Source organism: Salmo salar, chromosome ssa04 (assembly GCF_905237065.1).
Source record: "Salmo salar chromosome ssa04, Ssal_v3.1, whole genome shotgun sequence".
Taxonomy (NCBI): Eukaryota; Metazoa; Chordata; class Actinopteri; order Salmoniformes; family Salmonidae; genus Salmo; species Salmo salar.
In genome coordinates this window covers 4,670,182-4,696,906 of record NC_059445.1, presented here as the reverse complement: position 1 = coordinate 4,696,906, position 26,725 = coordinate 4,670,182, and the positions used below count along the sequence as shown (strand labels likewise).

Here is a 26,725-nt window from a genome sequence, read left to right as displayed (position 1 = left end):
GGAGGACTAACTGACCCTCCTGCTAGATAGGGGTCCAGCTAGGAACCTAGTGGAGGACTAACTGACCCTCGATTGCTAGAAGATCCACACTTCCAGGAGGCTGCAGAAGGAGAGATGCTGTGTGGTTGGTCCTTCAGTAAGTTTATTGTTATTACAGTGGTCATGTTTGATTGACATTTTCTGTACTGGCTGAATTAAAGCAACAGACAGCAAGAACATGTTGAACCATCCTGCCTGTCTATTCTGCCTGGTCTCCCAACACCCAGGGGTTGACTACAACTGTTGGTCTGGAGCTGTGACCAAAGACAGGGGTCCAGCTCCCCAAGAAGGTTGATGATCCTGGAACTAGACTCATTTCCTTTTCTCAACACCATGTCGATGATGTCTCGTGCCTTCTCTGCCCTCTCAGCTATCACCTTCACTGACTCCATTTCCTCCTGGTTGATGACTGTGTGATGCAGCAGTCCGTCCAGCAGACCATCCAGGACAGGTCTTGACACTTTCGTTTCACAAACTCTGTCCTTACAGAACGCAGCTGCTGCTCTGAAGAACCAGTCAAGACTGCTCTCAGCCGTACCCCCTGCCCCCAACACAGCACCTGAGAGAGTCAGGTTACAAAATAACTACATTTGTTAATTCACATTTCGACATTTAGAAACAGACTTCTTTCAAAGTGACCTACAATAAAAGTCTAATTTGTATTATTGAATCTTTGCAATAAGAACCTATTCTTGAACAATAACGACCTGCATCAATGAACACACCCCCATGGATTCATTCATATTCGGTTTCACAGACAAAAGAGGATGGAGCCTTCAGAACCAGGCTAATCTACATCAAGTCCTGGAGGAGATGTCATTGGGTCATTCAGAACCAGGCTAATCTACATCAAGTCCTGGAGGAGATGTCATTGGGGCATTCAGAACCAGGTTAATCTACATCAAGTCCTGGAGGAGATGTCATTGGGACATTCAGAACCAGGTTAATCTACATCAAGTCCTGGGGGAGATGTCATTGTTCTTGAAGACAGTCTTTTATAAACAGGACTAGTCCAGGTCCTACAGTAAACCATGTTGACTGGCCCTCAAGTCATTGGTTTGTATCTCTCATGTTTACTTACTAGTTGAATGGGTTTCAGTGATGTATTCATCTGAAAGAAACAAAAATAGGTTATATCACTCTAAATAGCATCTGTCAGAAAAAAACACAGTTATGATTGACATCTGCTCCTACCTATTGGTACCATATCTCTCCATACAGTCCTCTCATCATCACCGATTAACTCCATCTCAATGTCAACCCCTGTGTTTCTTATAATCATCTTACAACAGCTTGGTGTGGTGTCTGCAGGTAACAGCTGAATCTTCTGTAGAAGGCCATATGGTGCAACGATTGAGACAACAGACAGAGAGAAAGAAATAGTGAAATAGAATGATATTCCAGTTATTCATATACAATATGACAGATTCATGTCCTCAGCCTGATAAAACTGCACCTCTGGATTGATGGAAGTGGAGTGGGGATTCTTGAGTGCAAACCAACTGTTCAGCTTTAAAGACCCGTATGGACTTGACAGGACCAATTCCGAATATCCTTGGGACACCTGATTTTTCTCCCGTTCCTGAACAGCCTACAAAATGAGCAATGTAGTAGTCAGTCAGAACAATGTAGTCTCATAATTCACACAACATACAGCTCACTGAGAAACCAGTGTTAGTCATAGTTTTTCTTGTATTAATGAATGTTACCACAGAAATAGATTTCTCACAGAGCTGCATGTTGTCTTTTGCAATCTAGAGATTTTCAACAAACTATCAGCTTTCCTTCAGTAAGTTTCAACATACTGTTGTCACTTCAGTGAAAGTGCCTCACCTCTTTCTGACTGGAGTTTCTGAGGAGCATGTACAGCCTTGAAATGACTGTTGACCTTTTTACTGCCATATAGAGGACCACGTCACAGTGGACATCTACGTTCAAAGACAGTAATCTCAGTATAACAGAGATAAGTGAGAACTTCGGATGGAGAATCTTAGCATGGAATCTGGTGACCTCATGCACTTCCTCTAAAGACACTCCATGTTCCTCTACATGAAGAATCTTCATCTCATTCCTCAGGGGAAGGGTTGGTCCCTGAACAACACAATAAAAAATGAGACAGAAAGACAAATATTGTGTTATTCATCCAACTAAAACACAAAGAATATGGAGTACCAGATCACAGTAAACTCAAACTCCCAGAATAGTTCCTTCATTCATTCAGGAAGTGAAACTCAGTTACATGGAAATGTCTTTCTGAATACTATTTCTATATGGTTTTACCTAAACAGACAAAGTGTGGCAGATGAACTTCCTCCAGTTCACCTAACTCCATAGCGATGTCCAGCAATGGACCACCTTGTGTGTACTGCATGTCTTTCAGAAGTTGACTGTAGGGTTCCCAGTTCCTGAAGTGATACTTCAGAATGACATCTCTCTCACACAGCCAGCGGAGCCCAGACACTGTGCACTCATAACTCCCTTTGGGTGTCCTGTGTCTGAGGGCAACAACAAGATATGGGAGAGGGTCAATGGTCAAATGGAGATGTTAGATTAGAAGACTATTCCCAAGGTATGGGGAAATACCCTACAGGTGGAATGAAATGTTAATAGTTATTTTACCTGAACATTGTCATTCCCTGGACAGTGGAAGTCAAGGGTTCAATCTGAATCCAGTGTGTGGAGTCCTGAACAAGGACAAGCATGTCAGTAATACATATGGGGCCTGTTTCCTGGACTCGATTGAGTCTAGTGCTGGACTAAAAAGCATGCTCAATGGAAGTTTCAATAAAAAAGTTATTTAAGGTCCAGGACTAGACTTAATCTGTGTCTGGGAAACTGGCCCATTAACCAAAGTAACTAATCTAATGTATTTATTCAATGTTACATAGAATGCAGGTGATTTATCAATTCAACTGTCTAATGACAAAATATGAAAACAGGTAAAATCCTGCATGTGTTCACAGTATCTAACGAAGGTGGCGCCCCTCCTCGGTCGGGGGGGCGGCGCTCGGCGGTCGTCGTCGCCCGGCCTATTAGCTGCCACCGATCGTTGTTTCTGTGTCTTTTGGTTTCGTCTGTCTGTCTATCTCGCACCTGTTTTGTGTTTGTCATTAGTGGGGGGTTATTTAGTGTGTATTTTCAGTTGGGGTTCTCGTGCGGGATTGTTTATTGTCCACTCCAGGACAGTTGTGATTGTAAATTGTTATTGTCGATTATTGTTGCCGGGCTGCGCCCCGTGCGCTTTCGTTTCCAGTGCGCTTATTTTGGGAAGGTGTTTTTCCCCTGGCAGACTTCACCACGCGCCTGGTGCCCTACGGCTATTGCGCGTCACTAATACTATTAAAACACCGTTGCTCCGGCCCTCTGTCTCCTGCTCCTGATTCCACCTCTCCACTGGTCCTAGACAGTCGTGACAGAATCCCGCACCGAATATGGAGTCAGCAGGAGCAGGCGCCCGTCCATGGCTGAGCAGGTCTCTCAACACGCCAGCCTCCTCCACCGCCTAGGCTCGGCCATGGACCAGGTGTTGGCCCGGTTGGAGAACTGGGAGAGAGGTGCTTCCCCAGCTGGACCAGCTCCGGTCCCTCACCCTGTGCCCCTACACACACACCCTGAAGCGGCCGCCGGTGGTATCCGGATTACTCCTTCCCCGGGAGTTCGATGGGACGGCCGCTGGGTGCAAGGGTTCTTGCTCCAATTGGAACTATACCTGGCGATCGTCCGCCCCCCTTCCGACGAAGAGAGGGGTGGCGTCCTCGTCTCCTGTCTCACGGGTCGAGCCCTGGAATGGGCCAATGCGGTCTGGGATGGCCCAGACTCGGCTCGGGGCGACTACCCCTGAGTTCACCCGCCGCTTCCGGGCGGTTTTTGATCATCCCCCAGAGGGCAGGGCGGCGGGTGAGCGGCTATTCCACTTGAGACAGGAGACGAGGAGCGCTCAGGATTTCGCCCTAGAATTCGGACTCTCGCCGCTGGATCGGGGTGGAACGAACGGGCCTTGATAGACCACTATAGGTGTAGCCTTCGCGAGGACGTCCGCCGGGAGCTGGCCTGTAGGGACAACGCCTCCACCCTAGACCAACTGGTGGATTTGTCCATTAGACTGGACAACCTGTTGGCTTCCGGGGACGTTCCAGTCGGGGCCTGTTCGTTCCGCCTCCCAGTCCCCCCGCCCCACAGCCCATGGAGATAGGGGGACTGCGTCGAGGAGGACCGGGGGGGGGTCTCTCCTGCACCCGATGTGGACGCAGAGGACACACTGTGGACCGGTGCTGGGTGGTCCCCCGGGAGTTCGGAGGGCAGGCAGAGCACTACTTCGAACCCCCAGGTGAGTCCGCACCAGCCACACCCAGAGCCCCCTGTCGACCACATGTACCCTCTGTTTATTTTCCTGATTTTTCCCCTCACTTCCAGTATAAGGCACTTAGTCGATACAGGTGCAGCTGGGAGTTTTATGGACCGTGGGTTAGCGAAGAGGTTAGGGATTCCCCTGGTTCAGCTGGACCACCCCTTCCCTGTGCACGCCCTAGATAGTCGACCGCTAGGGTCAGGCCAAGTAGGGGAGGTCACAGTGCCACTGGTTATGCAGACGTGGGGGGTCATGAGGAGCGTATCAGCCTGTTCCTCATTGACTCCCCAGCGTTTCCGGTGGTACTGGGAATCCCCTGGCTAGCCACGCACAACCCGCAGATTTCGTGGAGACAGAGGGCTCTTTCACGGGGTGGTCGAGGGAGTGCTCAGGTAGGTGCATAGGAGTTTCCATCGGTCGACTACAGTGGAGAGTCCAGACCAGTCTCCACCGTGCACATTCCCTCAGAGTATGCCGATTTGGCTATCGCCTTCAGTAAGACGAGGGGATTGTGCGATAAACCTCCAGGCCGACGCGGTTCTTCCTAGGAGTCACGTGTATCCTCTGTCTCAGGAGGAGACAGTGGCTATGGATACATACGTCACTGAGTCCTTGAGACAGGGATACATTCGGCCATCTAAGTCCCCCGTCTCCTCGAGTTTTTTTGTGAAGAAGAAGGAGGGAGGTCTGCGCTCGTGCATTGACTATAGAGGTCTAAATGCTATCACAGTGGGTTTCAGTTACCCGCTACCTCTCATTGCTACGGCAGTGGAGTCATTTCACGGGGCGCGCTTCTTCACGAAATTAGATCTCAGGAGCGCATATAACCTGGTGCGTATCCGAGATGGAGACGAGTGAAAACCGCATTTAGTACCACATCGGGCCATTATGAGTACCTCGTCATGCCGTATGGGTTAAAGAACGCTCCCGCTGTCTTCCAATCCTTTGTGGACGAGGTCGCCTTCGGGACATGCTCGGGCAGGGTGTGGTGGTGTACATCGATGACATCCTGATTTGCTCCGCCACACGCGCCGAGCATGTGTCCCTCGTGCGTAGAAGTGCTTGGGCGGCTGCTGGAGCATAACCTATACGTCAAGGCTGAGAAATGCGAGTTCTTCAAACGAGCCGTCTCATTTCTAGGATATCGCATTTCACCTCGGGGTAGAGGTGGAGTGTGACCGTGACGGCTGTGCGTAATGGCCAACCCCAACCACTGTGAAGGAGGTGCAGCGGTTCTTGGGGTTCGCGTAATTATTATCGGAGGTTTATCCGGAGTTTTGGTCAGGTGGCGGCTCCCATTACCTCACTGATGAAGGGGGGCCGGTGCGGCTACGATGGTCAGCAGAGGCGGACAGAGCCTTCCATCGTCTGAAGGTTCTGTTTACCAATGCACCTGTCCTGGCGCATCCGGACCCCTCCTTGCCATTCATAGTGGAGGTGGACGCGTCCGAGCTGGGGTAGGGCTGTGCTATCTCAGCGCTCGGGCGTTCCTCCGAAGCTCCGCCCATGTGCCTTCTTTTCTAAGAAGCTGAGCCCGGCGGAGCGCAACTATGATGTGGGGACCGGGAGCTGTTAGCCGTGGTCAGGGCTTTGACGGTGTGGAGACATTGGCTTGAGGGGGCACGTCACCCTTTTCTCATCTGGACCGACCACCGTAACCTGGAGTATATTCGGGCAGCGAAGAGGCTTAATCCCCGTCAGGCAAGGTGGGCCATGTTTTTTACGAGGTTTCACTTTACCCTCTCGTACATTCCAGGTTCCCCGGAACCGGAAGGCGGACGCACTGTCGCGTCTCTACGACACCGAGGAGCGGACCATCGATCCCACTCCCATACTCCCCGCCTCCTGTCTGGTGGCACCGGTGGTATGGGAGGTGGATGCGGACATCGAGCGGGCGGGTCGGTCAGAACCCACTCCTCCTCAATGTCCCGTGGGCCTGAAATACGTTCCGCTTGGTGTTCGCGATCGTCTGATCCGATGGTCCCACGCTCTACCCTCCTCGGGTCATCCTGGGGGTGGAACGGACAGTGCGGGGCCTGAAGGGAAGGTACTGGTGGCCCACCTTGGCTGAGGATGTTCGGCGTTATGTCTCTTCCTGTTCGGTATGCGCTCAGTGCAAGGCTCCTAGGCACCTGCCTCGAGGGGAAATTACAGCCCCTCCCCATTCCACAGCGGCCTTGGTCTCACCTCTCGGTGGATTTCCTCACGGATCTCCCGCCGTCCCAGGGGAATACGGTGATCCTGGTCGTTGTGGACAGGTTCTCTAAGTCCTGCCGTCTGCTCCCTTTGTCCGGTCTTCCTACAGCCCTGCAAACCGCGGAGGCCCTGTTCACCCATGTCTTCCGGCACTATGGGGTGCCCGAGACATCGTATCTGATCGGGGTCCCCAGTTCACGTTCAGGGTGTGGAGATCGTTTATGGAGAGGCTGGGGGTCTCGGTCAGCTTGACCTCGGGGTTCCACCCCGAGAGTAATGGGCAGGTGGAGCGCATTAACCAGGATGTGGGCAGGTTCCTGCGGTCGTATTGCCGGGACCGGCCAGGGGAGTGGCCGCAGTTCGTGCCATGGGCCGAGATGGCCCAGAACTCTCAGCGCCACTCCTCTACCAACCTATCACCCTTCCAGGTGGTATTGGGGTATCAGCCGGTCCTGGTGCCATGGCAACAGAGCCAGACGGAGGCTCCTGCGGTGGAGGCATGGGTGAAGCGCTCTCAGGAGACCTGGAATGGTGTCCAGGAGTGCCTAAGGAGGGCTGGTGAACGTCACAAGGAGAGCGCTGACCGCCACCGCAGTGACGCCCCCGTGTATAATCCGGGGGACAGAGTCTGGCTCTCGACCCGGAACCTGCCTCTCCGCCTGCCCTGCCGGAAGCTGGGTCCGCGGTTTGTGGGGCCGTTCAAAGTCCTGAGGAGGATAAACGAGGTGTGTTACAGGTTACAACTCCCTTCATATTACCGTATTAACCCCTCGTTTCATGTGTCTCTCCTCAGGCCGGTGGTAGCTGGTCCACTGCAGGACGATGAGGTGCTGGAGGTCCCCCCCCCCCCCTGGACATCGGGGGGCCCGGCGCACACAGTCCGAGCCATCCTGGACTCCCCGACGTCGGGTCGGGGCCTGCAGTACCTCGTGGACTGGGAGGGGTACGGTCCGGAGGAGAGGTGCTGGGTTCCGGCGGCAGACATTCTAGATCCACCTATGCTACAAGAATTCCACCGTCGCCCCGTCCGGATCGGCCGGCGCCTCGCCCTCCGGGCCGTCCCGAGGCCGGCGTCGGTACTGTCACAGTATCTAACGAAGGTGTCGCCCCTCCTCGGTCGGGCGGCGCTCGGCGGTCGTCGTCGCCGGCCTATTAGCTGCCACCGATCGTTGTTTCTGTGTCTTTTGGTTTTGTCTGTCTGTCTATCTCGCACCTGTTTTGTGTTTGTCATTAGTGGGGGGTTATTTAGTGTGTATTTTCAGTTGGGGTTCTCGTACGGGATTGTTTATTGTCCACTCAGGACAGTTGTGATTGTAAATTGTTATTGTCGATTATTATTGCCGGGCTGCGCCCGTGCGCTTTTCGTTTCCAGTGCGCTTATTTTGGGAAGGTGTTTTCCCCTGGCAGACTTCGCCACGCGCCTGGTGCCCTACGGCTATTGCGTCACTAATACTATTAAAACACCGTTGCTCCGGCCCTCTGTCTCCTGCTCCTGATTCCACCTCTCCACTGGTCCTAGACAGTCGTGACAACATGACTACAAGCAGAACACAGGACTGTCTATATCCCAGTATGAATGGTTGGTCAGTACACACCTGGCTTTGAGACTGTGTTTATATTACTAAAGCAGAACACAGGACTGTCTATATCCCAGTATGAATGGTTGGTCAGTACACACCTGGCTTTGAGACTGTGTTTATATTACTAAAGCAGAACACAGGACTCTCTATATCCCAGTATGAATGGTTGGTCAGTACACACCTGGCTTTGAGACTGTGCCTGACTCCTGCAGGTATGTAAAAGTAAGAATTGACATTATGACTTACCTCAACATGGTCACAAGTCTTACAGCTCTGAGGAATCCCTGAAGCCAAAAGTAGTTGTTACTTGAAATGGACAATCTCATGGAATATTGAATTCATAATTATTAAATAGACTTAATAAAAATGAATATAAGTGATCAACAGTCTCAGAATGTACACTCATTAGCATACCATAATCTGGCATTAGTGTTATATTAATTAATGTTTGTGGAAGCAGGAAACAACATCGTTCTCGTCCATGTTTTGTAGATGTTGGGGTCTGATTTCTGGTAGATCCTAGGATGAGAGCTTAAAGGTAGAGTCAGCTAAATGATGATGTACGAGCAGCACAACAGATATTGTGATGAGCAAGATGCCTGACTTCTCTCTCACACAGTCACACACAGTATCTGTCCATGTGCAAGGGTTCTCTTCACTCTCTAACAGAGTGGTAGTCACGGGATCAAAACAGCAGAGAAATTTAGCCTTGCTGTATAACGCTCTTAGTTGTTGTAGAAATTGACCCACTATGCTGTTTACTTTGTGCATCTACGTCATATCGCTGACTCTACCTTTAAGTTTGTTCTGACCAAATAGATCATGATTGTGTTCCTTGACTGGGACTCAACTACAATGAACGCTTTAAACAATTTTGATTTAAAAACAATGATCAGTTAACTCACATTTCTCAGGTCCAGGCTTGATCCAACTCTCTCCACCATGGTCTCTTGTGTCCTCAGGTCCAGGCTTGATCCAACTCTCTCCACCATGGTATCTGGTGTTCTCAGGTCCAGGCTTGATCCAACTCTCTCCACCATGGTCTCTGGTGTTCTCAGGTCCAGGCTTGATACAACTCTCTCCACCATGGTCTCTGATGTTCTCAGGTCCAGGCTTGATACAACTCTCTCCACCATGGTCTCTGGTGTTGGTAAAGCAGAAGGATAGACTGTGATTAAACTAAATACAACTTATAAAGGCTTTATATAGCATACATACAGTCTTCATAAGACATACAACAAGTTTATAAGCGGTGAGAGAACAACTCCCTACGTAGGGCGCATTGCCTAAATGTGACATAACCCACTATGTCAACTTTCATAGAGGCAATACTAATGAAGACATTGCATATGTTGAGGAAAGCCCTTAGAGATGTGAAGTCACCAGTTATCATGAGTTACATACCCCCAGGTAGTGATTAGAGAGAGAATGACATTACAGAGAGGCTGTTCTATTTAACAGGTTCTGATGCCCTCTAGTGGTTACAGAGAGAATGACATTACAGAGAGGCTGTTCTATTTAACAGCTTCTGATGCCCTCTAGTGATTAGAGAGAGAATGACATTACAGAGAGGCTGTTCTATTTAACAGGTTCTGATTCCCTCTAGTGGTTAGAGAGAGAATGACATTACAGAGAGGCTGTTCTATTCAACAGGTTCTGATGCCCTCTAATGGTTAGAGAGATAATGACATTACAGAGAGGCTTTTCTATTCAACAGGTTCTGATGCCCTCTAGTGGTTAGAGAGAGAATGACATTACAGAGAGGCTGTTCCATTTAACAGACTGAAATTAAATAGAGGACAGGAATCTACTAACACATTAAAACACACCACTACTACTAATCTAACTGTCTGTAGGTCCAACAGAACACATTAAAACACACCACTACTACTAATCTAACTGTCTGTAGGTCCAACAGAACACATTAAAACACACCACTACTAATGTAATTATAGAAATGATGAAACAAATGATGAAATATTGCTATGACTCACCTCTGAATGTGTTGGTCATCTATCTGACACAGGGTCACTGAGGAGGAGGAGGAGCAAACCCCAAACCCAGGATAGAGGGGTTCAGTGAATGTGGTGTGTTCTGTGTAAAGGTGTGTCAGTGTACCAGAGGAGGACACACTATAGAAGGACAAAGTACCAGCTGGCCAGTCCAGATACACTCCAACTCTGTTAGAAACAGGACCAGAGATTGTTCTGCTGACTCCAGGATGGTGAAATAAGTAGAGGCCATCACAGCATTAAACACCAGGACTTCCTATTGAATCCAATAAAACTGTCATCCTCTTCTACCTTCCTGTTCATTCCTTTGTACACCACACCAATGTCAGCCCATTCACCATCCCTCTCCATCTCCCAGTAATAACGAGATCCAGATAAGCCTTCTCTGCAGAGAACTTGGGGACTATAGTCAAATCTGTCTGGATGGTTTTCATAATGCTGCTTCTCTTCCAATGTCACCTTCCTGTTCCCCTCAGACAGTATCAGGTTTGGGTGTGCTGTATTTGGGTCCAGGGTGAGATGACAGGCATCTGTAGACAAAAGGAGAGTTTAATCAAACCACATCTTAATATAAAATGTTGTTTTGTAGGTACAGAACAAGTATTGATTAGTTACTATGATACTATAGTTCTGAATATGCAGTTAATTAGGATTGAAGAGACGTACATTTCCTCAGCCCTGATTTGAGCCTGCACTCTCCACCATGATCCACACTGTAGGAGAAACAGGTTATTGACTGACAAAGACCTAATAAAGCAGTCAACATTTAAACCATATTGTTGTGTTCTGGTGAACTATCCAAGTTCATTACTAGAGACATACAGGTATTCTATCCTACCTACTGCATACAGAACGGAGTACAATTCATTACTAGAGACATACAGGTATTCTATCCTACCTACTGCATACAGAACGGAGTACAATTCATTACTAGAGACATACAGGTACTCTATCCTACCTACTGCATACAGAACAGAGTACAATTCATTACTAGAGACATACAGGTATTTTATCCTACCTACTGCATACAGAACAGAGTACAATTCATTACTAGAGACATACAGGTATTCTATCCTACCTACTGCATACAGAACGGAGTACAATTCATTACTAGAGACATACAGGTATTCTATCCTACCTACTGCATACAGAACAGACTACAATTCATTACTAGAGACATACAGGTATTATATCCTACCGACTGCATACAGAACAGAGTACAATTCATTACTAGAGACAAACAGGTATTCTATCCTACCTACTGCATACAGAGCGGAGTACAATTCCAACAGGATATCAGAGATGCAGAAGAAGAGTATTCATGTAGTGATGATGTATGCTGTGTTGAGTGCTCAGCCTGCTGAGTAAACTTCCCCTTAATTCTACCATCATGTCCTCATGTTACTGAACCTACTACACTACATATGACACAACCACTGCTCACACTATTATGACATCTATTCTGACTTACTTCAGCTTCATCAGTTTATATGTGGGATCCACCAGAGCAGCTGAAAGCAGTCCACCTGCAGAGTCTCCTGGGTGATTGTAGCTCAGGTCCAGCTCTTTCAGGTGGGAGGGGTTTGACCTCAGAGCTGAAGACAGAGCAGCACAGCCCTCCTCTGTGACCAGACAGCCAGACAGCCTAAAGAGAGACACAACAGCTGTCTAGGTTGGTGTACTGGTGTCAATCATCTTGTAGGACACCCATACATTTGTCCATGACACAAACATTGTGAAGAAACGTCAGATTTTCAGAGTATTTGTTTTACTAAGCTCAGTACTGACCTGACTGAAACAGCTGTACTTACCCCAGTGTGTGTAGTTTACAGTCTGGATCCTCCAGTCCAGCAGACAGCAGTGTAACTCAGCTCAGTACAGACCTGACTGAAACAGCTGTACTTACCCCCAGTGTGTGTAGTTTACAGTCTGGATCCTCCAGTCCAGCAGACAGCAGTGTAACTCCTGAGTCCTGCAGGTCATTGTCTCTCAGCTCCAGTTGTTTCAGTTGTGAGTTGGGTGAACTCAGGACTGAGGCCAGATGTGAACAGCAACCCTCTGTCAGACCACACTGACCTAGACTAGAGGGCAGAAGAGCACATGATTAACACATGTTTAAAACATCCACATAATAACTCATACTGAAGATATTTAACTCACACTAGTGTCTGTATGTTGCGGAGTGGACTGGTTAGGCCAACACAGAGCAGCTCCACTCCTCTGTCTTCCAGGTCATTGTAGCTGAGGTCCAGTTCTCTCAGGGGGGAGTTTGGTGTCTGCAGAGCTGAGGCCAGAGCCTCACAGGATTCATATGTGAGGTTACAGTGATCCAGTCTGGAGAGAGGAGATATATCGACACTGTTAAATATGCAAAACATTAAGAATAATGAGATGCATTAAGACAATAACAGAAGGACACATTATTAACCAATGTTAACTTTTTTACAACCATTTTCATATTTTCATATATTTGTAGTATATGTTTTTACAAGATGAGTGATGAGAAGAGAATCATCCAGCTCATTGGGTCTCTACACCCCCCATATGCCATGTCATGAAATATGCAGACAGACGGATTAAAAGTGTGTTTACATTGTAATACTTCTGACAGACAACTTCTAACTCCGCCCATAACTTTTGGAATTATAGCATTCCCAGAAACCATGAATTATTGACTCATTGTTAGTTTTACACTTAAGACATGACTCTGTCGTTGTGCTGTACAATTTGTTAATTTTGTCTCGTGTAATAAACTCTATACATTAGTTTATACTGGATTAATCATATATTTTTGCTAACTTTAATTTTGTTAGTTATGTTCCAACATTCCCTCCATCTTGTGACCAATATCAGTTCTTTTTAAGTCTTGGTTCCTATAGTTTACATTTTTTACTAAAAACACACTAACTCACTCAATATATTTAACCTTAGTTTGATATATTTATCACATTTGATGAATGTTTCTGCATATTTACCAAGATTTTAAAATAATGTTAACATAATAACTACAAATATATAAACACTATAAAGACAGTGGATACTGAAGATATTTAACTCACATTAGTGTCTGTATGTTGCAGAGTGGACTGGTTAGTCCAACACAGAGCAGCTCCACTCCTCTGTCTCCCAGGTCATTGTTGCTGAGGTCCAGTTCTCTCAGGGGGGAGTTTGGTGTCTGCAGAGCTGAGGCCAGAGTCTCACAGGATTCATATGTGAGTTTACAGCCAGCCAGTCTGGAGAGAGGAGATATGTCGACACACTGTTAAATATGCAAAGCTTTAAGAATAACGAGATGCATTAAGACAATAACAGAAGGACATGACTAGACTATGTTAAAAACATACTAACTCACTCAAGATATTTAACCTTAGTTTCATATATTTATCACATTTCATGTATCTTTCTGCATATTTACCAAGATGTTCAAATAATGTTAAAAACATAATAACACCTAATTACTATAAATATATAAACACTATAAAGACAGTGGATACTGAAGATATTTAACTCACACTAGTGTCTGTATGTTGCAGAGTGGACTGGTTAGTCCAACACAGAGCAGCTCCACTCCTCTGTCTTCCAGGTCATTGTAGCTGAGGTCCAGTTCTCTCAGGGGGGAGTTTGGTGTCTGCAGAGCTGAGGCCAGAGCCTCACAGGATTTATATGTGAGTTTACAGCCATCCAGTCTGGAGAGAGGAGATATGTCAATAAAATGTTACATTTGCAAAGCTTTAAGAATAATGAGATGCATTAAGACAATAACAGAAGGACATGACTAGACTATGTTAAAACATACTAACTCACTCAAGATATTTAACCTTAGTTTCATATATTTATCACATTTCATGTATGTTTCTGCATATTTACCAAGATGTTCAAATAATGTTAAAAACATAATAACACATAATTACTATAAATATATAAAGACTATAAAGACAGTGGATACTGAAGATATTTAACTCACACTAGTGTCTGTATGTTGCAGAGTGGACTGGTTAGTCCAACACAGAGCCGCTTCACTCCTCTGTCTTCCAGGTCATTGTAGCTGAGGTTCAGTTCTCTCAGGGGGAGTTTGGTGTCTGCAGAGCTGAGGTCAGAGTCTCACAGGATTCATACGTGAGTTTACAGTGATCCAGTCTTGAGAGAGGAGATAATCTGTTAGATATACAAATCCTTCATTATAATGATACTGTATACATAAACTCAATAACAGAACTTACAGTGCTCTCTTGCAGGTTTTCACTACCGGCAGCAACCTCTGATAACCTTCCTCTGATGTGTTGTATGGCTTCAGGTCAAACTCCTCCAGCACCTCCTCTGACATCAGTAACAGGTAGGCCAAGGCTGAACATTGGTCAGGTTTTAGCTTTGTTTCTGAAAGAGTTCCTGATCGCAGGGAGGTCTGCATGTCTTCAACTAGAGAGTTGGCACCAAGTTCATTCAGACAGTGGAACAAGTTGATGATCCTTTCTGGTGTGGATTCTCTTTTGATCTTGACTGAAAGGTACCCAACTGTTCTCTTAACTGTTTTCTCATTGGTCTCTGTCGTACATCCTGTCTGTGTCAGAAGGCCTCGTAACAGATTCTGATTGGACTCCAGTGAGAGACCCAGAAGGAAGCGGAGGAACAGGTCCAGGTGTCCATTCTCACTCTTCAAGGCCTCGTCCACTGCTCTCCTGTGTAAGTCAGACAACTGGAATGACTCCTCTTCATCATTGTCGTCATCATCATCCTCATCTTCGTCATTGTTCTCCTCCTCCTCGTCCTGCTTATCATCAATCTCCTCCTCCTCCTCCTCCTCCTCCTCATCATCATCATCATCATCCTTGTTCTCCTCCTCCTCGTCCTGCTTATCATCAATCTCCTCCTCCTCCTCCTCCTCCTCATCATCATCATCATCATCATCACTAGTGACTGCTTTGGGGGGGAAAACATTTTCCTTCTTGTCCAGACATGATTCTATAGCATGCACTGCTGCTAGAAACTCCTGAATGCTCAGATGCACAAAGCTGTAGACCTTCTCTTGGTTCAGCCCAGATTCTTCTTTAAAGATCTCTGTACACAATGCTGAGTACCCTGATGCCTCTGTGACATCAAGGCCACACTCTCTCAGGTCCTCCTCATAGAAGATCAGGTTGCCCTTCTGCAGCTGTTGGAAAGCCAGCTTTGCCAGTTTCAGGATCATCTCTTTGTCTGACTGAGACAGTTCCTTTGGGTTTGTCTCTGTGGCTTTGTTGTACTTCCTGTTCTTCACAATGATTTGGATGAATATGAAGTGTGAGTACATCTGGGTCAGAGTTTTGGGGACTTCATCCTTCTCTGCCTCTTTCAGTATCATCTCAAGGACAGTGGCTGATATCCAACAGAAGACTGGCATGTGGCACATGATGTGGAGGCTCCTTGATGTCTTCATGTGTTTGATGATTTCATTGGCCAGATTCTGAACTGTGATTTTCTTCCTGAAATACTCCTCCTTCTGTGGATCATTGAACCCTCGTACTTCTGTCACCTGGTCAACACACTCAGGAGGGATCTGATTGGCTGCTGCAGGCCGTGAGGTTATCCAGGCGAGAGCAGAGGGAAGCAGATTCCCCTCGAGGAGGTTTGTCAGCAGCACGTCCACTGAGGTTGGCTTCGTGACATCACAGCACTTCTCATTGTTTTTGAAGTCTAGAGGAAGTCGACACTCATCCAGACCATCAAAAATGAAAACAGTTTTGGTTTCACCATCTTCAATGCTGTCAATCTCTTTCAGCTCTGGGAAGTAGTGGGAAAGAAGTTGCATCAGACTGTATTGGTCCTTTTTCAGGTTCAGATCACGGAAAGGAAGAGGAAACATGAAATGAACGTCCTGATTTGCTTTTCCCTCTGCCCAGTCAAGGATGACCTTCTGCACAGAGACTGTTTTTCCAATGCCAGCGATTCCTTTTGTCAGCACAGTTCTGATAGGTTTGTCTTGTCCAGGTAAAGGCTTGAAGATGTCGTTGCATTTGATTGGTGTCTCTTGTGTGGTTTGTTTCTTGGATGCCATCTCTATCTGTCTAACCTCATGTTCATTATTGAGCCCTCCACTTCCACCCTCTGTGATGTAGAGCTCTGTGTAGATGTCCTTTAACAGACTTTGGTTTCCATGGTGTCCAATTCCTTCAGATATGTGTTGATACTTGTGTTTCAGTTTAGCCTTAATGTCTTGTTGGACTGTCAGCAGAGTTTGACCTGTAGGAAAACAATGAGAGTTGGGACTCATAAGTTTGTGTGTGTTTTATAAGGGTCTTTGTACCGTTCTTTGTAATATTGTATGAAACACAGTCTTACTTCTTCTGTCCAGAAGGTTGTGTGTGATCTTTAATGCATCCTCACTGTCCAAACTCTCCACTTCCTTATTGTCATCTGGTAATGATTCCTGGCTGAAAGCAGGTGGCTGATCACTCGTCATTGATAGCAGGCTGGTTGTAGGGGACTCTGCTCTGGGCTTCTGGACACTGAACAAAACAGGAGACAGATCACCTCATCAATATCTCATCAATACCTCATCTACTTCCTTTTAACAACTGTATAATGGAACTTCTAGAAGTCCTGATGTTTCTTTATAAAGCTACAGTCTGCAATTGGTAAATCCATTTCTGGCCTTTTAAGTGAATGATATGACCTACATTTTATGTAATTTGGGAACACTTTTCTCTTTAGTTTTATATCTTTAAGAGAACTGTATATTTTACATGTCATCTCTTACCTCTTAGAACTGGTGTCTTGAGTCATTTTGGAGGCAGTGGTCTCCTCCTCTCTCTCCCCCAGAGAGGCTCATTTTAGAGGCAGTGGTCTCCTCCCCTCTCTCCCCAGAAAGACTCATTTTAGAGGCAGTGGTCCCCTCCTCTCTCCCCCCAGAAAGACTCATTTTAGAGGCAGTGGTCCCCTCCTCTCTCCCCCCAGAGAGAAGCATTTTAGAGGCAGTGGTCTCCTCCTCTCTCTCCCCAGAGAGACTCATTTTGATGTAAGTTACAGCTCACTCAGCTACAATAAGAAATAACAGAACAGTCAATATTTCTATTAACAACACATTTACTGTCTGAGGTCAAAGACTTAAATCAGACTTCATATTGTATTCAAACATACACAGTCCAATATGTTATTCATTTGATTTGACTTGGATCCCCATTAGCTGACATTTGTCACCATCTGTTGTCCCCATCTCAACCACTAGATGGAGCTGTAGGCCTACAGCTCTACTCCATCTAGCCACAACCGTAGAAACACAAACAAACCATCTATGGAGACAAATCATCAGTATCATATCACCGGAATGCAACATCCATCCACTTATATCAGTACATCTGTAACAGCCTAAACATTACAAACCTTCTATTAGATCAAATAAGCCTCACGTAACTCCACACTCTCATAGAACTTGTTCTCAACTGGCCTACCTGGTTAAATAAAGGTGAAATAAAATAACAGGCAGATTTTAGGCAGAGTAAATCCTCTCACTTCGCCTCTTCCTCTCTGTCCCAACTGACCTCAGAAACTTCTACAGACATGTATCAGAGAGGAAGAGGCGAAGCGAGAGGTTTTATTCAGCGAAAACTCTGTCCATGAAAATAAGCCCACGATGTGAGGAGTTTTTGTATGGAGGTCAGTGAGAGTTTGTCGAATTTGGTCAACAAAAATTGAATTACTAATTTGCTACGTGAGGCTTATTTGATCTAATAGAAGTTCCGTAATGGTTAGGGTTGTTACGAGGGAAAATACTTTATATTGGAGTTGTGCCTGTTGTCATAGAGATGGAGGATTCATCATGGATATAATCTGTTTTAGAACGGACATTGTGCTTGAGGCCTTCCACCATTTTAAAGTAGTCAACTGGGTGGGAATTCCTATGAGTTGGGAGCAATCAGCCAATGAATAAGAAAATGTACTACTTTAAAATGGAGATATCGTCAATGGCACTGCCCATGCTGTCACAGAGGCTATAATGGCTCAGATATAAAAATCAGTCCCTTTATCTCTATGGCCTGTTGTTCACACGCATATCTGCCCTCTCATTGGCTACATGGTCCCACCAGATCTCGCCTCCTCCCGCCTGCCTTCCCTCTTTGAGGACATGCATTTCCATTGTTAGAGCGGTCACTTGAGTATCTTCTCAATATAATGGACAATCTTTGCTTGCATGCAGGAACATTGGTACATTGTGGGAGGCAACCTGTCTGTCTAGGGAGACTAGTGATGAACAAGTTAGGCCTATTTGAAACATCACCATCTCCTGGCAGCATTTACCAGACAACGTATAGAAGGGAGAAAAAATCCTGAACATAATTTATGATGGTTTTTATTTAATTTTTTGTTTTGGAATCAATGATTATAGTTTTAGTTTTTCAAATGAGTTTCTTAATTATTTTAGTTTCAGATTTGGTAACATAATTACTAGTTTTAATCATTTAATAATCAATAAATAAAAATGTATATCAGTTTCTCCTGCACATGTTACCATGGGGCCATGTTGCCATGGGGCCAGGTTGCCATGGGGCCATGTTGCCATGTTGCCATGGGGGCGTAGTGAAAATGATATAGAAATGTTCTAACTAATTTCCTGCAATTCAAAGAAAACATTTTCAGTTTTACAGCTAATTCTACTCATGTTGCCACAGAGTGGAGGCAAATGTTAGCAGTTTGTAATGTGATAACTGATGATCAATGGGCCCCACCCCGGTAGGTAATTCAACCATGTTTACTACAAGTTTAGCCACTTGACTAATTTACCATCTAAAAACATGTAGCTAACATGGGCTAATAGACTGACTGCTGATGCACAACCACATTTACACACTGCACCTTGTGTTTTCTATTATTCTAACGGTCAACAGTAAGTTGAGACCCAGACTGAGTTCCAAAACAATGTTTTATTACTGGTCCCGGGCCTGCCAGTTGTCCATCCCTGGTTTAGTGTATAGACACATGCTGCAGTGCACTGCTTGAGTTCACTTGAGGTGCGATCAGTTTATCTCGCCCGGCGCACCGGGGTTTGTATTCTGAGAAAAGGTGTGCTGACGATTCAACCCGGGGTTCACAATGCGCATAGATGAGCCGGTGACGTTATATCGAGCGCACCGGAGTTTACATTCTGTAACGGCTGTCTACGGAAGAAGTGGACCAAAATGCGGCGGAGTTAGGGTTCGTCATTTTTAATGTTACGAACACTATGCAATTAACAAAACAACAAAACTGACAGCCAACACAGTCCTGTCAGGTGCAACAACAGTGACAAGCACAATTACCCACACCACACAACGGAAACGTAGGCAACTTATGTGTGACTCCCAATCAACCACAACCCTCTACAGCTGTGCTTGATTGGAAGTCACACGGCCAAAATTAAATGAAACAATAAAACACTTACTCCCTTCTGCCACGTCCTGACCCAACTACACCTCTACTGGTCAGGACGTGACAGTACCCCCTCAAGGTGCAGACCCCGGGATGCACCTAAAAAAGGAAAACACAAAAAAATCCCCAACAAAAAGGAACACCTAAACAATAAGGGAGGGAAGGAGGTGGCTGCCGTCACCGACGGCACTGTGCTACACCCTCCCTCCCCAACCCACCTATCCTGGAGGTGGCTCAGGTGCAGGACGTGGACCTCGCTCCACCTTCGAGCGTCGCCCACTCTGTGGGCGCCCGATCGCTGCGCCGGGCAGACGGACCACTCGGGCTGGGTCGGAAGGCATGCGGGCCACTCGGGCTGGGCCGGAAGGCATGCGGGCCACTCGGGCTGGGCCGGAAGGCATGCGGGCCACTCGGGCTGGGCCGGAAGGCATGCGGGCCACTCGGGCTGGGCCGGAAGGCATGCGGGCCACTCGGGCTGGGCCGGAAGGCATGCGGGCCACTCGGGCTGGGCCGGAAGGCATGCGGGCCACTCGGGCTGGGCCGGAAGGCATGCGGGCCACTCGGGCTGGACCGGAAGGCAGGAGGACCACTCGGGCTGGACCGGAGGGCAGGAGGACCACTCGGGCTGGACCGGAGGGCAGGAGGACCACTCGGGCTGATCCTGACAGGCCGGGCACCCTGGCAGATCAGGGCAGGCGGGCACCTCTGGCAGAACCGGGCAGTCTGGCCACTCTGGCAGAACAGAGGGCAGTCCGGCCACTCCGGCAGAACAGGGCAGTCCGGCCACTCCGGCAGGACAGGGCAGTCCGGCCACCCCGGCAGGACAGGGCAGTCCGGCCACTCCGGCAGGACAGGGCAGTCCGGCCACTCTGGCAGGACAGGGCAGTCCGGCCACTCTGGCAGTTCAGGGCAGTCCGGCCACTCCGGCAGTTCAGGGCAGTCCGGCCACTCCGGCAGTTCAGGGCAGTCTGGTCACTCCGGCAGTTCAGGGCAGTCTGGCCACTCCGGCAGTTCAGGGCAGTCTGACCTCTCTGGCGACTGTTGACTGGCGGGCAGCTCTGACGACTGTTGACTGGCGGGCAGCTCTGACGACTGTTGACTGGCGGGCAGCTCCGACTCAGGATTCACCAGGCTGGGGAGACCCACTGGAGGACTGGTCCGTGGAGGAGACACGGGCTTGACCAGGATAGAGAGACCCACTGGAGTACTGGTCCGTGGAGGAGGCACGGGCTTGACCAGGATAGGGGAGACCCACTGGAGGACTGGTCTGTGGAGGAGACACGGGTTTGACCAGGATAGGGAGACCCACTGGAGGACTGGTCCGTGGAGGAGGCACGGGCTTGACCAGGATAGGAAGACATGCAGGAGGCTTGGTTCTGGGAGTAGGTACAGGATGTGCAGGGCTGGGAAGACATGGAGGAGGCCTGTTTCTGGGCGCAGGCACAGTCTTTACCAGACAACCAGCACGCACCTCAGGACGAGTATGGAGAGCTGCCTCAGGTGACATCATACCCACGACACGCTCATTAGGCGAATGCCGTACTTTATGCACCACACTAGCAGCTCTCTCATCTCTCTCTCTCCTAATTTTCCCATTAACCCCGTCACAGTCTCTGTCTCATAGCCCTCGCTCACCTCCAATGTCATCCCGACTGGCTCTGGTTCCGACCTCAGCTCCACCGACTGTCCCGTGTGCCCCCCCCCAAAAAAATATTGGGGCTGCCTCTCGCGCTCGTTGCGCTCTCTCTCCTCGTAGTATCGCCTCTCCGCTCTCGCCGCTTCAATCTCCCACTGCGGGAGGCGATAATCCCCAGCCTGAGTCCATGGTCCCTCTCCGTCCAGGATCTGTTCCCATGTCCATTTGTCCATAACGCAGTAGTCCTGCTGCTCCTTCCTCTTCCGCCGCTTGGTCCTGGTTTGGTGGGTAATTCTGTAACGGCTGTCTACGGAAGAAGTGGACCAAAATGCGGCGGAGTTAGGGTTCGTCATTTTTAATGTTGCGAACACTATGCAATTAACAAAACAACAAAACTGACAGCCAACACAGTCCTGTCAGGTGCAACAACAGTGACAAGCACAATTACCCACACCACACAACGGAAACGTAGGCAACTTATGTGTGACTCCCCAATCAACCACAACCCTCTACAGCTGTGCTTGATTGGAAGTCACACGGCCAAAATTAATGAAACAATAAAACACTTACTCCCTTCTGCCACGTCCTGACCCAACTACACCCCTCTACTGGTCAGGACGTGACACATTCTGAGAAAAGGTGTGCTGACGATTCAACCCGGGGTTCACAATGCGCATAGATGAGCCGGTGACGTTATATCGAGCGCACCTGCAGTTCACCAAACGGACCACCGCCTTCCTGATCTGTCACCAGAAAGCTTTAAACTTAACATGTGATTTGGCCCCACATTTAAATAGTTTCTATGCACATTGTTGAACGTCACATTTACTTGAAGAGACAGACTATTTTATTTAATGACAGCTATACATAATTCCGATGCACGTCTTCTTTCAGGAAGTGAAAGTGAGTCAGTTTCCACAGATAATAATCACCTTAATGTGCTGTCAATCACCTATAACAATAATACCATACCTCAGCAGCCCTGTAGCCTATAACAATAATACCATACCTCATAGCCCTGTAGCCTATAACAATAATACCATACCTCATAGCCCCTGTAGCCTATAACAATAATACCATACCTCATAGCCCTGTAGCCTATAACAATAATACCATACCTCATAGCCCTGTAGCCTATAACAATAATACCATACCTCATAGCCCTGTAGCCTATAACAATAATACCATACCTCATAGCCCTGTAGCCTATAACAATAATACCATACCTCATAGCCCTGTAGCCTATAACAATAATACCATTCCTCATAGCCCTGTAGCCTATATCACATCACATCTTATTGATTAGGCTGATCACTATGAATCAACAACAATGTAAATAAGGCTAAAATAGTAATTCTTTGAAGTTTAAATCAATATTGTATTAACTTGGCGGATGTCTTACCCCCTAAATCATCTCGCTCTTTATGATAACCTAACTTCTCAAAAATACTTTTCTACATGACATTGTAAAAGAACGCTACAAACCTCTGAAACATGTTTCAAAACAACGATTACCTGCAGATAAGTGACACAATAATTCTCTAAAGAGGGTGAATCCTGACTGCAGAAACAATAAATAGTGGGGAGAGCGCGTTATTCTGGTCAGGGCTTTGTAGTGCGTAAAAACAACAGGTGATCTAATCCATTTAAATAATAGTTATCCACAAAAGAAAAACAACTTTTTGGGACAAAACTTTTGTATTTTCCTGATGTTATGAATTTTAGTGACGTTGCCAATTCTTGTTCCTGAATGTATTTCGTTATTTGGTCCTCAGAACTTGAACTCGAGATTTACCATTTGGAGAACGCAGCGTTTCCCGCAACCATATGATTGGTCGGGTAAGATTACGCGTCATCACACTCCCTCATCTGATTGGTCGGGTAAGCAGACCTTCTGACTTTGTCCGAATGGGAAAATCGATTTGAAAGGTCCTCTTTCTCGAGTGTTGACATTGTATTTTTCCGAGTTCCCTGTTGTTGTGAGACGCGGCATAAACTTCTTCACATTATTCCTTCATTTAGATTCAATGCCCATTGCTGCAAGTCACTTTTACTTGGCCGAATTTACGAGAAGGACTTTTATTTTTCAAAGAAACTAGTTTACCTGATACACATCTTTCTCAGGGAAGTGAAAGAGCGCAAAGACAATAATCACGCCCATGCAGTCAATCTCCCATACCCTACCTCATAACCCTGTAGCTATAATATAACCCCATACCCTACCTCATAACCTGTAGACTATAATATAACCCCATACCCTACCTCATAACCCTGTAGCCTATAATATAACCCCCATACCCTACCTCATAACCCTGTAGACTATAATATAACCCCATACCCTACCTCATAACCCTGTAGCCTATAATATAACCCCATACCCTACCTCATAACCCTGTAGACTATAATATAACCCCATACCCTACCTCATAGCCCTGTAGACTATAATATAACCCCATACCCTACCTCATAACCCCATAGACTATAATATAACCCCATACCCTACCTCATAGCCCTGTAGACTATAATATAACCCCATACCCTACCTCATAACCCTGTAGCCTATAATATAACCCCATACCCTACCTCATAGCCCCTGTAGCCTATAATATAACCCCCATACCCTACCTCATAACCCTGTAGCCTATAATATAACCCCATACCCTACCTCATAACCCTGTAGCCTATAATATAACCCCATACCCTACCTCATAACCCTGTAGACTATAATATAACCCCATACCCTACCCTCATAGCCCTGTAGACTATAATATAACCCCATACCCTACCTCATAACCCCATAGACTATAATATAACCCCATACCCTACCTCATAACCCTGTAGCCTATAATATAACCCCATACCCTACCTCATGGCCCTGTAGCCTATAATATAACCCCATACCCTACCTCATAGCTCTGTAGAATATAATATAACCCCCATACCCTACCTCATAACCCTGTAGCCTATAATATAACCCCATACCCTACCTCATAGCCCTGTAGACTATAATATAACCCCATACCCTACCTCATAGCCCTGTAGACTATAATATAACCCCATACCCTACCTCATAACCCTGTAGACTATAATATAACCCCATACCCTACCTCATAGCCCTGTAGACTATAATATAACCCCATACCCTACCTCACAGCCCTGTAGACTATAATATAACCCCATACCCTACCTCATAGCCCTGTAGACTATAATATAACCCCATACCCTACCTCATAACCCTGTAGACTATAATATAACCCCATACCCTACCTCATAACCCCTGTAGACTATAATATAACCCCATACCCTACCTCATAGCCCTGTAGACTATAATATAACCCCATACCCTACCTCATAACCCTGTAGACTATAATATAACCCCATACCACCTCATAACCCTGTAGACTATAATATAACCCCATACCCTACCTCAGCCCTGTAGACTATAATATAACCCCCATACCCTACCTCATAACCCTGTAGCCTATAATATAACCCCATACCCTACCTCATTGCCCTGTAGACTATAATATAACCCCATACCCTACCTCATAGCCCTGTAGACTATAATATAACCCCATACCCTACCTCATAGCCCTGTAGACTATAATATAACCCCATACCCTACTTCATAGCCCTGTAGACTATAATATAACCCCATACCCTACCTCATAACCCCATAGACTATAATATAACCCCATACCCTACCTCACAGCCCTGTAGACATAATATAACCCCATACCTTACCTCATAACCCTGTAGACTATAATATAACCCCATACCCTACCTCATAGCCCTGTAGACTATAATATAACCCCATACCCTACCTCATAACCCTGTAGACTATAATATAACACCATACCCTACCTCATAGCCCTGTAGACTATAATATAACCCCATACCCTACGTCATAACCCTGTAGACTATAATATAACCCCATACCCTACCTCATAGCCCTGTAGACTATAATATAACCCCCATACCCTACCTCACAGCCCTGTAGACTATAATATAACCCCCATACCCTACCTCATAGCCCTGTAGACTATAATATAACCCCATACCTTACCTCACAGCCCTGTAGCCTATAATATAACCCCATACCCTACCTCATGCCCTGTAGACTATAATATAACCCCATACCCTACCTCATAACCCTGTAGACTATAATATAACCCCATACCCTACCTCATAGCCCTGTAGACTATAATATAACCCCATACCCTACCTCATAGCCCTGTAGACTATAATATAACCCCATACCCTACCTCATAACCCTGTAGACTATAATATAACCCCATACCCTACCTCATAGCCCTGTAGACTATGATGTAACCCCATACCCTACCTCATAGCCCTGTAGACTATAATATAACCCCCATACCCTACCTCATAACCCTGTAGCCTATAATATAACCCCCATACCCTACCTCATAGCCCTGTAGACTATAATATAACCCCATACCCTACCTCATAGCCCTGTAGACTATAATATAACCCCATACCCTACCTCATAGCCCTGTAGACTATAATATAACCCCCATACCCTACTTCATAGCCCTGTAGACTATAATATAACCCCATACCCCTACCTCATAACCCCATAGACTATAATATAACCCCATACCCTACCTCACAGCCCCTGTAGACTATAATATAACCCCATACCTTACCTCATAACCCTGTAGACTATAATATAACCCCATACCCTACCTCATAGCCCTGTAGACTATAATATAACCCCATACCCTACCTCATAACCCTGTAGACTATAATATAACACCATACCCTACCTCATAGCCCTGTAGACTATAATATAACCCCATACCCTACGTCATAACCCTGTAGACTATAATATAACCCCATACCCTACCTCACTAACCCTGAAGACTATAATATAACCCCATACCTAACTCATAGCCCTGTAGACTATAATATAACCCCATACCCTACCTCATAGCCCTGTAGCCTATAATATAACCCCATACCCTACCTCATAGCCCTGTAGACTATAATATAACCCCATACCCTACCTCACAGCCCTGTAGACTATAATATAACCCCATACCCTACCTCATAGCCCTGTAGCCTATAATATAACCCCATACCCTACCTCATAGCCCTGTAGACTATAATATAACCCCATACCCTACCTCATAGCCCTGTAGACTATAATATAACCCCATACCCTACCTCATAGCCCTGTAGACTACAATATAACCCCATACCCTACCTCATAACGCTGTAGACTATAATATAACCCCATACCCTACCTCATAACCCTGTAGACTATAATATAACCCCATACCCTACCTCATAGCCCTGTAGACTATAATATAACCCCATACCCTACCTCATAGCCCTGTAGACTATAATATAACCCCATACCCTACCTCATAGCCCTGTAGACTACAATATAACCCCATACCCTACCTCATAACGCTGTAGACTATAATATAACCCCATACCCTACCTCATAACCCTGTAGAGTATAATATAACCCCATACCCTACCTCATGGCCCCTGTAGACTATAATAT

At 46.5% G+C, this 26,725-nt stretch overlaps 2 protein-coding genes across 2 annotated transcripts in view; both read right to left on the bottom strand.

The window, feature by feature from the left end:
• The window catches only part of LOC106597044 (NACHT, LRR and PYD domains-containing protein 12-like), a 130,163-nt gene that overhangs the window by 28,839 nt on the left and 74,599 nt on the right, over positions 1 to 26,725 (bottom strand). Inside the window, 3 exon segments of the mRNA XM_045716339.1 lie at positions 10,842 to 10,888; positions 11,647 to 11,819; positions 12,082 to 12,256. Coding sequence (XP_045572295.1) covers positions 10,842 to 10,888; positions 11,647 to 11,819; positions 12,082 to 12,256 — 395 coding nt within the window.
• On the bottom strand, positions 14,392 to 16,981 carry LOC123742390 (protein NLRC3-like). Its single transcript, XM_045716341.1, has 3 exons — positions 16,909 to 16,981; positions 16,491 to 16,657; positions 14,392 to 16,391 (listed from the first exon to the last, which is right to left on the bottom strand). Exons 1-3 carry the CDS (start codon positions 16,932 to 16,934, stop codon positions 14,392 to 14,394), a joined length of 2,193 nt encoding a protein of 730 aa, XP_045572297.1. The 5' UTR covers positions 16,935 to 16,981.